This window comes from Dermacentor variabilis, chromosome 4, assembly GCF_050947875.1.
Source record: "Dermacentor variabilis isolate Ectoservices chromosome 4, ASM5094787v1, whole genome shotgun sequence".
NCBI classification, from domain to species: domain Eukaryota; kingdom Metazoa; phylum Arthropoda; class Arachnida; order Ixodida; family Ixodidae; genus Dermacentor; species Dermacentor variabilis.
Genome location: NC_134571.1, coordinates 223,533,362 through 223,545,783, shown reverse-complemented (window position 1 = coordinate 223,545,783; position 12,422 = coordinate 223,533,362). Strand labels below are relative to the sequence as shown.

Below are 12,422 nucleotides of genomic sequence, written 5' to 3'. Positions count from 1 at the left end.
ACCCCAAAATGTGTGGCAATAAGTAATCACTGGCGCTATAAATGAATTATAAACGAGGAGTTTAGCCTGTGTGGGAAGGGTTAACCTATGTTTACTTAACACACCATTTGACCTGTTCATTTTAGCACGAATATTTTCAGTTCATAAGTCCCAATTGAGCGTCTCAGAGAATACAACACCGATATTTTATACTGGGCACAATATCAATTTTGTCATTGCCTAATAATCGTTCGATATCATCACTTACTACTTTAGTTTTTTCCTGTATATCACAGCCTTTGTTTTACTCGTATTACCTTCATGACTATAGTTATTACACCAGTGAAGCGAATATTCCAAAAATTCGTTGCCACGGAGGGATAACTCAGCTAGTGTGTTTCCTGTGGCGAGCATTGTAATGTCATCAGCGTAAGTTACGAGATAAATTAGAAACAGGTATGAAAAATGTCATTTATAAACACTAAAAATATAGGCCGTAAAATGCTTCTCTGAGGCACACCAGACAAGATTGGCTCATCTGACGAGGTTTCATTTAAGTACACCATTTGCTTACGGTACTTTAGGTAAGACTGTAGTAAAGCAAGACTGATGCCTTTAATGCCATAGTGACTGAATTCCTGAAATAATAGAAAGTCGTCAATTAGATCAAATGCTTTGGATAAGTCTATATATGTCCCGAGAACGAAAGCTTTTCTTCAAAGGCGTCAATTATTTCTTTTTGTTTGGTCAGTGCCATCTTAGTGGGCCTCTGTTTTCTAAATCCAAACTGGTAGTCAGAAAGAACAGAATGCTTACTCAGAAAGTTAGTCAACCTGCAATGAATAATTTTTTCTAATGCTGGAAGAATCGATATTGGTCTGGAATTGGAGAAGTCAGAAACAGAACCACTTTTATGTATGGCAACAACATTTGCAATTTGTATTTGTTTTGGGAAGACGCCGGCACGTACTTAAAAAAGGGCTATAAATATATACTAGTGTCTGGGCCTGCTTCACCTCCGCCGCGGGTCGGCCCGGCATTGCACTATCTGCGGTATTGGCCCACGTATGTGGAGTGCTTAACGCCTGCTTCACTTCCACCGCGCGTCGGGCCGGCATTGCACTATCTTCGGGATCGGCCCACGGATGGGAAGTGCTTAACACCTGCTTCACTTCCGCCGCGGATCGGGCTGGCATTGCACAACTTCGGGATCGGCTCACGTATGAGGAGTGCTTAAGGCCTGCTTCACTTCCGCCGCGCGTTGGGCTGGCATTGCACTATGTTCGGGTTTGGCCCACGTATAAGGAGTGCTTAACGCCTGCTTCACCTCCGCCGCGGGTCGGCCCGGCATTGCTCTAACTTCAGGATCGGCCAACGGATGGGGAGTGCTTAACACCTGTTTCACCTTCGCTGCTGGTTGGCCAGGCATTGCACTATCTTCGGGACCGGCCCACATATCTTCGGAACCGACCCACATATGGGGAGAGCTAAATGCCAGCTTCACCTCCGCCGCGGTTCGGGTCGGCATTGCACTGTGTTCGGGATCGGCCCACGTATAAGGAGTGCTTAACGCCTGCTTCACCCCCGCCGGGGGTCGGCCCTGCATTGTACTATCTTCGGGATCGGCCCACGCATGGGGAGTGTTTAACGCCTGCTTCACATCCGCCGCGGTTCGGCCAGGCATTGCACTATCTTCGGGATCGGCCCACGTATGGGGAGTGCTAAACGCCAGCTTCACCTCCGCCGCGTGTTGGCTAAGCATTGCACTATCTTCGGGGTCGGCCCACTCTTGGGCGGAGTGTTTAATGCCGGCTTCACCTCCGCCGCGGGTCGGGCCAGCATTGCACTATCTTCGGTATCGGCCCACGTATAGGAAGTTTTCTGCTTACGACGCTAACGACACGAATATTTCCTTGGACGGTAGAGGTAGCTTCGCTTTACCAATCATTCAACTGACTGCTTGTGTAAATGGCCAAATCATGGATTTTCGGGAGATATTTGTGCATTTTGGTTTATATACATTCTGTACTTGATAATCGTGAAAGCAACGTTTCGCCCCTGCGTTTCACGTCTCATTTATTGTTCGGTTCTTTTTCCACTCCATGTGACTTAGTTCTGCTTGAAATTATAAACGGTAGAGCCCAACTTTGCATTAACAGCGTCAGCAAAATGTGCGGACAAAAACAATGCGTTACGGTGATCATTCCACTCAAGTGCTATTCCTATGCTTTTCGCAGGGCTGGGTTGACAACTTCAATGGACCTGCTGGCTTTATCATCGCCGTAAGTTCTTTCCAATTTGTAGATCCATTTTAACCATTGAGTGTGAACGTTACTCGCCAGGCGCTTTGAATGTAACTTTCTGTTGCAGTTAACATAAGTACTTCGTTCTTTAACGCTGCGTTGACAGATCAAAACTAGCCATATGACAGACAGCCTTTCACTTTTTCATTTTAAAATTTCTTTTTCATTTTAAATGCCACGTTTATGTATGGCGAGCTTTAAAGAATAAAGCGTCGATTATTGTGAATACTAATACATTATTACTAATATTAGTCAGTCTTTTCTGATCACTAGATAAATAAAAAGTTGAATTTAGGTGCTGTCGTCGTCGTTGCAAATTTTCTTATAACAATTATCACTACGGCCACATTGAATGCGTTTCATATTTATTACAGTAATGCTGTACATTTTAACAGCCACAGAATAAGTAGCATAATATGGCGTCACAAAGCTGGAAAATCTCGGGGAGCACACTAATAACGTAGCAGTCAAATGCTTACATAAATTATAGATAATTTAAACGCATTTTATAGAACGAAGCATTGAACTTTGCAGAAACTTTATGAAAATAATACATCTAGGAAACGACAAAAGGAGAAAAAGAAAACAATAAAGGTAAGTAGAACAAGACGCACGGTAACAATTAACCATATATATTTTCTAAGAAGAATCTTTTTAGCAATAAAGAAAACGAATGCAATGAGGAAAGATATTTCATTTCACATAAAATGCTATTCCAGTTTGATATCCTGTCCTAAAAAAGGCGGTTTCTTTCCTATACTTAGTCCTAGTCCTTAGAAGTCGTAGGTTTTCTCGCTCTGCAAATCTGGTTTCGCTAGTATTAAGGTTTTCAGCAGTCACTTCATTGCGTAAAAGAGAAAAAATGAGGAATGATAGCCTATTGTGATGGAAACAAACTGGCTGTTTTAGCTGGGCCCAGGATCATTTAATAACGACACGGCCGACGGGAGCTTTTTACGTGCAACACAACTTTATACGGACACGCTAACACGATACAGACGATTTGCATACACGCGGACTAGAATTCGGAAGTCGTTTGTGCTTCTATATAAGGATGTGCCTAGGGCTCATGCATCACGACGCGCCGGTGTGCGTCGTCGTTGCGCTGACCATGACGGTTGTCGTTGCGTAGTGCGTCGCTCAACACTTGAAGACAGCTGGTGTGTTGCTTGCGACGGCCACGTCTTACGCCATCATCATGACGCCGCACCTTGTCGTGACGTAGAAGCAGGTGAACAGCAGGCCGGCAGAAAACCAGGCCACTGCTGTAGCTGTCTCGTAACGCCTGGCCCGTAAGCGTATTTCCAATTGCTGGTAGGTACAGCGGGGCGCGGCACTTGCGGAGACGATGGACGTTTGCGCGCATGCGGGAGTAAGAGCGGGTGCGAGAGAGGAAATGTGGGGACTCTTTCTCCTTGAAAATACGACTCTGCCTATATACTACGGAGGAGTTCCTTGGCGCGCGTTGTATGCGCTTGTGCCTAGGTGTGCCGGCAGAAGTCGCGGGGCGTGGTAGTGCTGAACTTAGCATCGCAAGTTGGCGGCTCGACGCAATTATATTTATGTAATCATGTTTTTACTGATGAAAACAACGTATCACTATTTCGCATTATTGGTGGCGCCTCCAGGTCACCAAAGCGGCAACGGGGACATCAAAACTAGAAGCCGGACTGGTCCGTGCGTTGGGGCTTGCAAAGGCCTGCGCGTGCCAGGGGAGTATAAGATCGGCTGTCCGCTATCGCGGAAAGCCAATTTTTTATGGAAACACCCCCTGGCACGCTTCGGCCTCCGCTGCCCCAACCCACGAGCCGCCCTGCTTCCAGCTTTGATCCGCCCGCTACCGCTTGGGTGCCCCGGAGATCCTGCGCCGCCTGCTTGAATATAACCTCAGGTGCTCTCCTGAGGCCTCCGTTTGCCGGTTACATGTGCCCTCCTGGAGCAGTGCTTGTAAAACATCCTATCTATCGTCGCGACGAAAAAAGTGACCTGCATCCGCCGTGGTTGCTCAGTGGCTATGGTGTTGGGCTGCTGAGCACGAGGTCGTGGGATCGAATCCCGGCCACGGCGGCCGCATTTCGATGAGGGCGAAATGCGAAAACACCCGTGTGCTTAGATTTAGGTGCACGTTAAAGAACCCCAAGTGGTCGAAATTTCCGGAGTCCTCCACTACGGCGTGCCTCATAATCAGAAAGTGGTTTTGGCACGTAAAACCCCAAATATTATTATTAAAAGGTGACCCGCGATTTATACAACACCAGTCAGAACATTGCCCCTTCAGACACAGCGATCACCAAGCGGCGTCCGCGCCTACTGCCTCACTGCGCGGGCAGCCAGCGGCGGAGCTTGTAAACTCGACCGCACTCCGCAATGCACTAGTGGATAAACGAATACAACGCGCGGTTCCGTAGTGCCTAGGCTGAGTCATATATTCAAGCAGCAAAATCCCCCAGATTTTCTCTCTCGCGCCTGCTTCTACTGGCGCATGCGCAGAAACGTCGAGCGCCGTCAAAAGCGCCACGCCCCGCTGTACCTGCTAGCAATTGTAAAAACGCGGCCTCTCCGTAACGACTGGCCTGTAACGCCTCGGCCGCTAGAACGTCGGGCTCGGTCGACAGACAGGTAGCTCAGGCGCCCCGGTGGCCAGCAGTGCTCAGCAATACGCAATGGCAACCGTCATAGTCACCGCAACGACGACGCACACCGGCGAGTCGTGATCCATAGTGCTAGGCACATCCTTATATAGAAGAGCAAATGACTTCCGAATTCTAGTCCACGTGTGTGCAAATCGTCTGTATCGTGTTAGCGTGTCCGTATAAAGTCTGAGTTGCACGTAAAAAGCTCTCGTCTGCCGTGTCGTTATTAAAAGGGCCCTGGGCGCAAAGGGAACAGCAAAAATAACGTACAGCGCGAAAGACAAGGACTGCGAAGACGATATACACAGCGCTGATTTCATCAGAAAACTTGGTAGTATTTGCGTTATATAGTGCCCCCTCTATTGCGCTGACCCCTGGTGAAGTCGCGTATCTAAACAGATAGAAACCGTAATGTTTTTTTTTTATTTTTCTAGTGACCATGCTCTTAGTTCAGTGACTTGCTGTTAGAACACCCCATGTGACTGCCTTTCATTTTCTGCGCATGCCCTTTCTTGTATATATACACACAATGTGGCAACGCAATTATATGTTGTTGGAAGTCAAAAAAAGAAAACAGCGCTGTGTATGTCGTCTTCGCAGTCCTTGTCTTTCGCGCTGTACGTTATTTTCGATCATGGATTACCAACTAGCTCAAGCAACCACTCTAGGGAACAGCAAGTTTGTTTCGATCACAATCTGGCGAGCCTGCCAGGATCCGCCAGTAATATGCCAAACAAGGAGACCGGCATTTCGGTGTATACGCGCAACTCTAGACGACCGATATGGATTTAGACAAGTTAGCTGCCACTGCAACACAGTTAAGCTTGTCTGGCACTGAATTTCGCGAGTGTATGGAAAGAGTACAGCCTAGGCAGCGGGACGAACGAGCAGTTGAGCGCGAAATAGCCAAAGTAACAGCAGAAAGCCAGCGGTAAGCCAGCGAGAGACAGCTACAAATCTTGCAGCCGAAGCTGAAGCTTCAAGAAGCGCAGAGCCAGACATCGGCCCCGACCGCGCCGGTAACGTCACCAAGCCTACCCTGCTTCAATCACCAGAAGTTACTGCCGCTGTTCGATGAACGACGTGACGACCTCCACGCGTATCTTTAGATGTTTGAGCGCGTAGCTACTGCACATGACTGGTCTAAAGATAAATTGGCTGTCGCCATAAGCATGACCTTGACTGGTGAGGCATTAACTGTGACTGGGCATATGACTGCTGCTGACTCCCTAGATTACAAGATGGTGAAGAGGGCGCTTCTTCAACGCTTCGGGTTTGGCGTTGGCTTCTTTGTGGCGAATAGACGTGCTTTTCGGGGCTCCGTGGCGCTGACGAAATCATAAGTTTTTGTGCATGCTTTGAGTTTGCTTCGGTTTTTTTATTTGCTGATTTTTTTTTGCCTTTAAATAGTAATTGGGTGGTTTTCTTTCCTTTTTTGTCTCTCGTATTTCGGGTGCGCGGGTGTGCTTCGTGTACATTTGTTTTGTAGGATGGTTATAGCGTCCTTTCGTGCCACGTGCTACAACACGTGCGGCCTGGTGGGACGTTGAGTGTTTGTAGACTTTAAATGGTAGCTTGGAAGTGGCAAGACAAATAGCTATTAGTGGTTTTACCATGGGTGTTTTGCTAGGAGATTGAGAGCATGGCCGCGTGGTTGAGCGCGTGCGAGAATGGGTCATACCTTCGGTCTCCGCGGTATTGATTGTTTCTGAAACAGTGGTGAGACTTGCTTTGCGACATTTTGAGCATTTGGATCCTGTGCGTATCGTTCTTTGATAAAAGGCACGCGCTCTGCGTTGATGTAGTACTATAGTATTTGCATCAGTAGTAGCAATATTATAGTATTGCAGTAGTTGCAAAAAGGCCGTGCGATACATGGCGTGAAAGACGGGAAAGCAAGCAGTGCGCGAAGGGTCCCTTAAGGCAGATGAGGAGACGGATGAGAATGGAGAGGGCATCGAATCAACCGGCACACAATGTGATGTCGATACTAAGCAGCAGAAAATGGAGACTTTCCAGGAAGAGCTTCTCAAACAGGTGCATGAGCTCAAAAATGAGCTAAACAGGGAGCGTGATGCGCGGAAGGTAGTGGAAAAGAGACTTGAAGCAACCGAGGAAAAGCTGAACAGGGCCGCCATTGTGAACGAGAATGTGCGTGACAATGAAACGCAGACCCCCGACGCGACAGGCGAGGGAGGGTCAGCGAAATACATGGAATGCATTCAGGGTGATGAAGGGTTAGCTGAAAAGAGCGGCACCTACCTTGAGGCCGCCACGCAGAAAAAGCAGGAGTCCAGCAGACAATTCCCCTTGTCGAGTCCGAATCACGCGGAAAAGGACAAAGGAAAGCAGGGCGAGATAGGAGAGAGTGAAAGGGTGATTATCGCTGGCGACTCAAACCTGGCTGGGTGCTCAAAAGCAATTGTGGAGAGGGTGAAAGGCGATAAAAGAGTGGCGGTAGGGACATTTCCAGGGCGGACACTGGGTTCTGTCATGGAGTGAGCAAAAGAAAAGCTCGCGGAAAATGCCCACGTGCGCCACCTTGTCATAGTAGCAGGTGGGCTAAATGACATCCTAAACAGGAAAGGGACAGGACTAGGCCAGTGCTTGTCGAAGGGGGTGGATGACTTGCGCGAGCTATCCCCTCAGGTGCAGATCGTGGTGTGCACGGTACCGGAGGTGACTGTGCGTGACAGTCACGTACAAAGAGCCTTAGCGGCTGCTAATGAGGCGATATGGAAAATGAGCCGAGAGAAAGGCTTCGAGGTTGTCGAAGTAAACAGGGAAGTGAGAAGTTGTAATGGTTTTAAACGTGACGGGATCCACTTCAAGTACAGGCTGGCGCGAGAAGTGGGCTGGCGACTTGGTGGTCGCGCTGTTGCTTTTTTAGGGGGCCCGCGGGCGCTCAAGAGGTCAGAGTAGATAGTAATGAAGGAGGTCCCCTAGGGGAACATCAGAAGAGCATCTCCGTCGATAACAGAAAAAGGAGGAAAGCAAAGAAAGCTCGCCTTGCAATAGGTACATAGACATGTAAGGCGGCCGAAGAAAGAAAGTGGGCAGAGATTGAGGAGCAGTTACATAGAGAACAAATAAGGGTGTATGCGATTGCAGAAACGCACCTTAGAGACTCAGAAGAGCCGCCATTTATTGAGAATTATGTTTTGGAAGGGTGCAACAGAACTAAGTCGGAAAGAAAGGGAGGGGGAGTGGGAATGCTCATCCATCAGGGAGCCAAATGGAAAAGAGTAAATTCACAATGTCAAGAGCATGTTCGGTTATCAGGTACAATGAGTGGGAAAGAAACTTGGCTGGGCGTTGCGTATTTGTGGATCGGAAAAAATTGCACAGAAAAGAATAAAGAGTTAGTGGAATGCATAAGCGCTGATGTTAAGGGTTTCGGGAATGGTGCTGAAACTGTCCTATTAGGTGACATGAATGCCCACATACAGGATTTAGATAGCTATACCGACAATAACGGGAAGTCAATGCCAGACCTTTGTGAGCAACATAACCTCGTTTTCTTTAATACAGGGCCTAAGTGTGAAGGACAGATCACGTGGGAAGTGGGAAACCGGCAATCGACCATTGATTGCTGTCTGATGACAGAAGGAATTCATAAGTTGAGAGAAATGGTCATCGATGAGGAAGGGTTTAGCAGCATAGGGAGTGACCATAAATGCATCATTTTCAAAATGGGATATGTAGTTGGGAAAAAGAGCAAAGAGAGCAAAATCGCCAGTCCAAATTTTAACTCTGAATAGCAAATATAGTCACTAGAGTTGAGGAAGAACTTGGCAAATGGCCAAGAGTGGGAATATGGTGAGCTTCTAAGTGTAATAACGACAGAAATACGGAAAGAGAAACATGTTCATTGGAAAGGAAAAAAGAAACCGAAAGGCTGGTGAAACAAAGAGATATGAAAAGCGATCGCCGAACGACAGAAAGCATCTCGAGAGCACAGGTAGGCAAAGGCGCAGTTGCCGCAGGATGAAGTAACCAGTAAATGGGAAATATACCGGGAGAAAAAGTCTATCGTTCAAATACTGGTGCAAGCAAAATTAAAAGGTGAAAGTGAACGTTAGTTGTCAGAAATACGTGAGAAAAAGATGGCCGCACCTAGAATATTTTGGAACCACATGAAATTATTAGGCAGGAAGTCCACAACAATGCAACATATCCTAGACAAAGATGAAAACAGACTGGAATTAGAAGCGGCCATAAATTACATCCGAAAAATAACAGCCGGATCGTTCCAATCCAATGACGGGGTTGTAATTGAAGAAAAAAAGAGCATGAAAGACACCCAAGTGGAAAAGGAGCTGGTGCTGACAAATTTAAACTGGAAGAAAGCGGAAGAGAAAATTCCTAAGCGCACAGCCACAGGACTAGAAGAGGTTCCCGTTAGGCTGATAAATGAACTAGGACCAAAAAAGTAAGGAAGCGCTGGTGAAAGCAGTGGCAAAATCTTTAAAAGATAGACTTATACCAGACAGTTGGCGACAAAGTAGAATGAATTTAATTTATGAAGGTAAGGGAGAGAAAGACAGAATTCGAGGTCGCGGGATCGAATCCCGGCCGCGGCGGCCGCATCTCGATGGGGGCGAAATGCGAAAACACCCGTGTGCTTAGATTTAGGTGCACATTAAAGAACCCCAGATGGTCGAAATTTCCGGAGTCCTCCACTACAGCGTGCCTCATAACCGGAAAGTGGTTTTGGCACGTAAAACCCCATAATTTAATTTTTAAAGGCAGAATTCACTCATGTAGACCGTTGACCATTACATAGGTAATATACAGGGTAGCAATGCAGACAATCAAATTAAAGCTGCAAGCATGGGCAGAGAATAATGGCATTTTGGGAGAGCTTCAGAATGGCTGCAGAATAGGTAGGCGTTTGGATGATAACTTGTTTGGTCTAACTCAAGGTATTGAAATGTCAAAAGCAGAAAGCAGACCGTTGTATATGGCCTTTTTAGACATTACAGGAGCCTACGACAACGTAGGTCGCAACATTTTGTGGGATATTCTGGAAGGGGAAGGCTTAGCTAACGATTGTCTACATCTTTTGAGAGAGATTTACCTATAAAATACCGTTTGCGTTGAATGGGATGGGATGAGGAGCGAGGAGAAAGTTCATATGAACAAGGGACTGAGGCAGGAGTGCCCTTTATCCGCGCTGCTGTTTATGATATATATGGTGAGGATGGAGAGGGCGCTAGAAGGAAGTAATATCGGGTTTAATCTCATGCAAACAGGCGGGTACAGTAGCAGAGCAGCAGCTCCCAGGTTTATTTTATGCAGACGACATTGTGTTGCTAGCTAACATGCAGTGATTTGCAACATATGGCTAATATTTTCGGACAGGAAGGTCACAATTTAGGTTTGAAATTTGGTGTTAGAAAATCAGGTGTTATGGTATTCAATGAAAACAGTGAACAGACAGTGGAGATACAGGGCCAAGAAATACCTCGGGTAACAGAATATAAATACCTTCGTATATGGATAAACGAAGTCAATAGATATGCGGAAACACAGGCAAATACCATAACAGTAAAGGGGAAGAGAAATGCAGCCATAATGAAGCACAGAGCGCTATGGGGATACAATAGGTACGAGGTCCTCAGAGGCATGCGGAAAGGTGTAATGGTTCCAGGACGCACTTTTGGAAACACGGTTGTTTGCTTTAAATCAGGGGTACAACCAGGACTCGACAGGAACCAAAGGTCAGTGGGTTGCCTCGCATTGGGTGCTCACGGGAAGACTACAGATGAAGCTGTGCAGGGTGATGTGGGCTGGACTATTTTTGAAGTGAGGGAAGCTCGCAGTAAAATTGAGTATGAAGAACGGCTGAGGAATATGGAAGAAATTAAATGGGCTGGGAGAGTGTTCAGGTATCTGTGCAGGAAAAACATTGATTCACAGTGGAGGAAAAGAACTAGGAAGCTTACCAGCAAGTATGTGGCCTGTAAGGTGGGCAACACAGCAACAAAAACGGTCAAGCGGAAAGTCAGAGGCCGAAATAATCTCATCGGTGGCGGCAATGGAAAGGAAACCTGCCATGAGTAACTACTTAAGAGGAAAAAACGGAATCAGGAAAGAAACAATTTATGGTAACTCTATGGGAAGCTCATTACTTTTCGAAGCGAGATCAGGATTCCTTATAACACGCACCTAGAAAGCGAGATATAAGAAGGAAGAAGCATGGGCTTGCTGCGGTAAAGCTAGGGAAACTGTGGAGCATGTTTTATTAGAATGTGAAGACTTCTACCCAGCGGTCGATTTAGGCACCACTGGCCTCCTCGAAGCACTTGAGTTCAGCGAGAGCAGTGGAAAAGTAAACACGTCCGCAATAGGCATAGTAAGAGGCGATTAGAGGATTGGTCGAAGAAAAGTAGGGAAACGACAAAAGACGGAGACGTACAAAAGCACAGTTCGCTATTGGGGATCAGAAAATTTGGGCGTGGTAGTTCATAGTGTTTTTTTTTTCATTGTTTAACCTAGGTAGGACATTCGGCAGTATAATAGCAAAAGCTTCGTGGCGCAACCCACCACCCCGTTGCAAAGGGGACGCTCATAACATCCATCCATCCATCCATCCATCCAGATTTACAGCCCAGGGGTACAAAGAAAAAATTTCGTAAAGTACGACTAGAAGATGGCGAAACAGGAAAAGTTTGCCGCACGGATGTCAAGCTACTTTGATGACTGGATAGCGATGGCTGACGTTCCTAAAACGTTTGAAGACCTCCGGGATCACGTTATCGCTGAGCAGTTTTTGCGTTGCTGCCACCCCAAGCTTGCCATCTTCCTCAATGAAAGGGAATGCAAAACCCTTACTTCTCTTGCGGACACAACCGACCGTTTCCCCGAAGCCCAGGGCACCAAGAATATTGCGAGAGTAGCAGACGACGCCGAGAAGGTCAATCAACCCAGTGTTGTACCCCATAACAAACAGCAGCAGACTTGTTTTCTTTGCAACCGCAAAAGACAAACGGCGCCTGATTGTCGAAGCGCTTCAAGAGAGGCTGAGAAATTGAAACCATGCGGGCGGATTGGACACAATACAGCTGATTGCAAGACTAAGACGAAAGAGAAGCACGTGTCTTTTGTCATAGACAATGTCGAAAATCGAGATTCTGGTTCGCTGGCCGAATCCACGGAAGAAACATGCGCTACAATTCAATGCGCTAAAACGATCCAGAAGCCGCCAATGTTCTTAGTGGATGCTATGCCAGTTGTCGAAGGACGAGTACTAGGACAAGTCGCACACGGTCTGCGAGATACGGGCAGCAACACAACAATTGTCTGACGTGATTTGCTTCCCGATGAGTGCCTAACTGGCAAAACCAAGAATGTTGTACTGTTGGATGGCAATGGCAAGGACTTACCCGAAGCACACAACCGAATTCATACACCTTACTTCATTGGGGACGTAAATGCACTATGGATGAGTAATCATCTATATGACCTCGTGCTTGGCAATATTCCAAGAGTGAGGGAGCCATAC

The 12,422-nt window shown here is 46.9% G+C and overlaps 1 protein-coding gene across 4 annotated transcripts in view; it reads left to right on the top strand.

Moving 5' to 3' along the window:
• Nucleotides 1-12,422, top strand: part of LOC142580129 (putative fatty acyl-CoA reductase CG5065) — a 182,656-nt gene that overhangs the window by 135,975 nt on the left and 34,259 nt on the right. For all 4 annotated transcript variants that reach the window (XM_075690947.1, XM_075690950.1, XM_075690949.1 and 1 more), the window contains exon 8: nucleotides 2,217-2,261. In XM_075690947.1, the coding sequence (XP_075547062.1) occupies nucleotides 2,217-2,261 (45 nt within the window). The remainder of the gene's footprint in view (nucleotides 1-2,216; nucleotides 2,262-12,422) is intronic.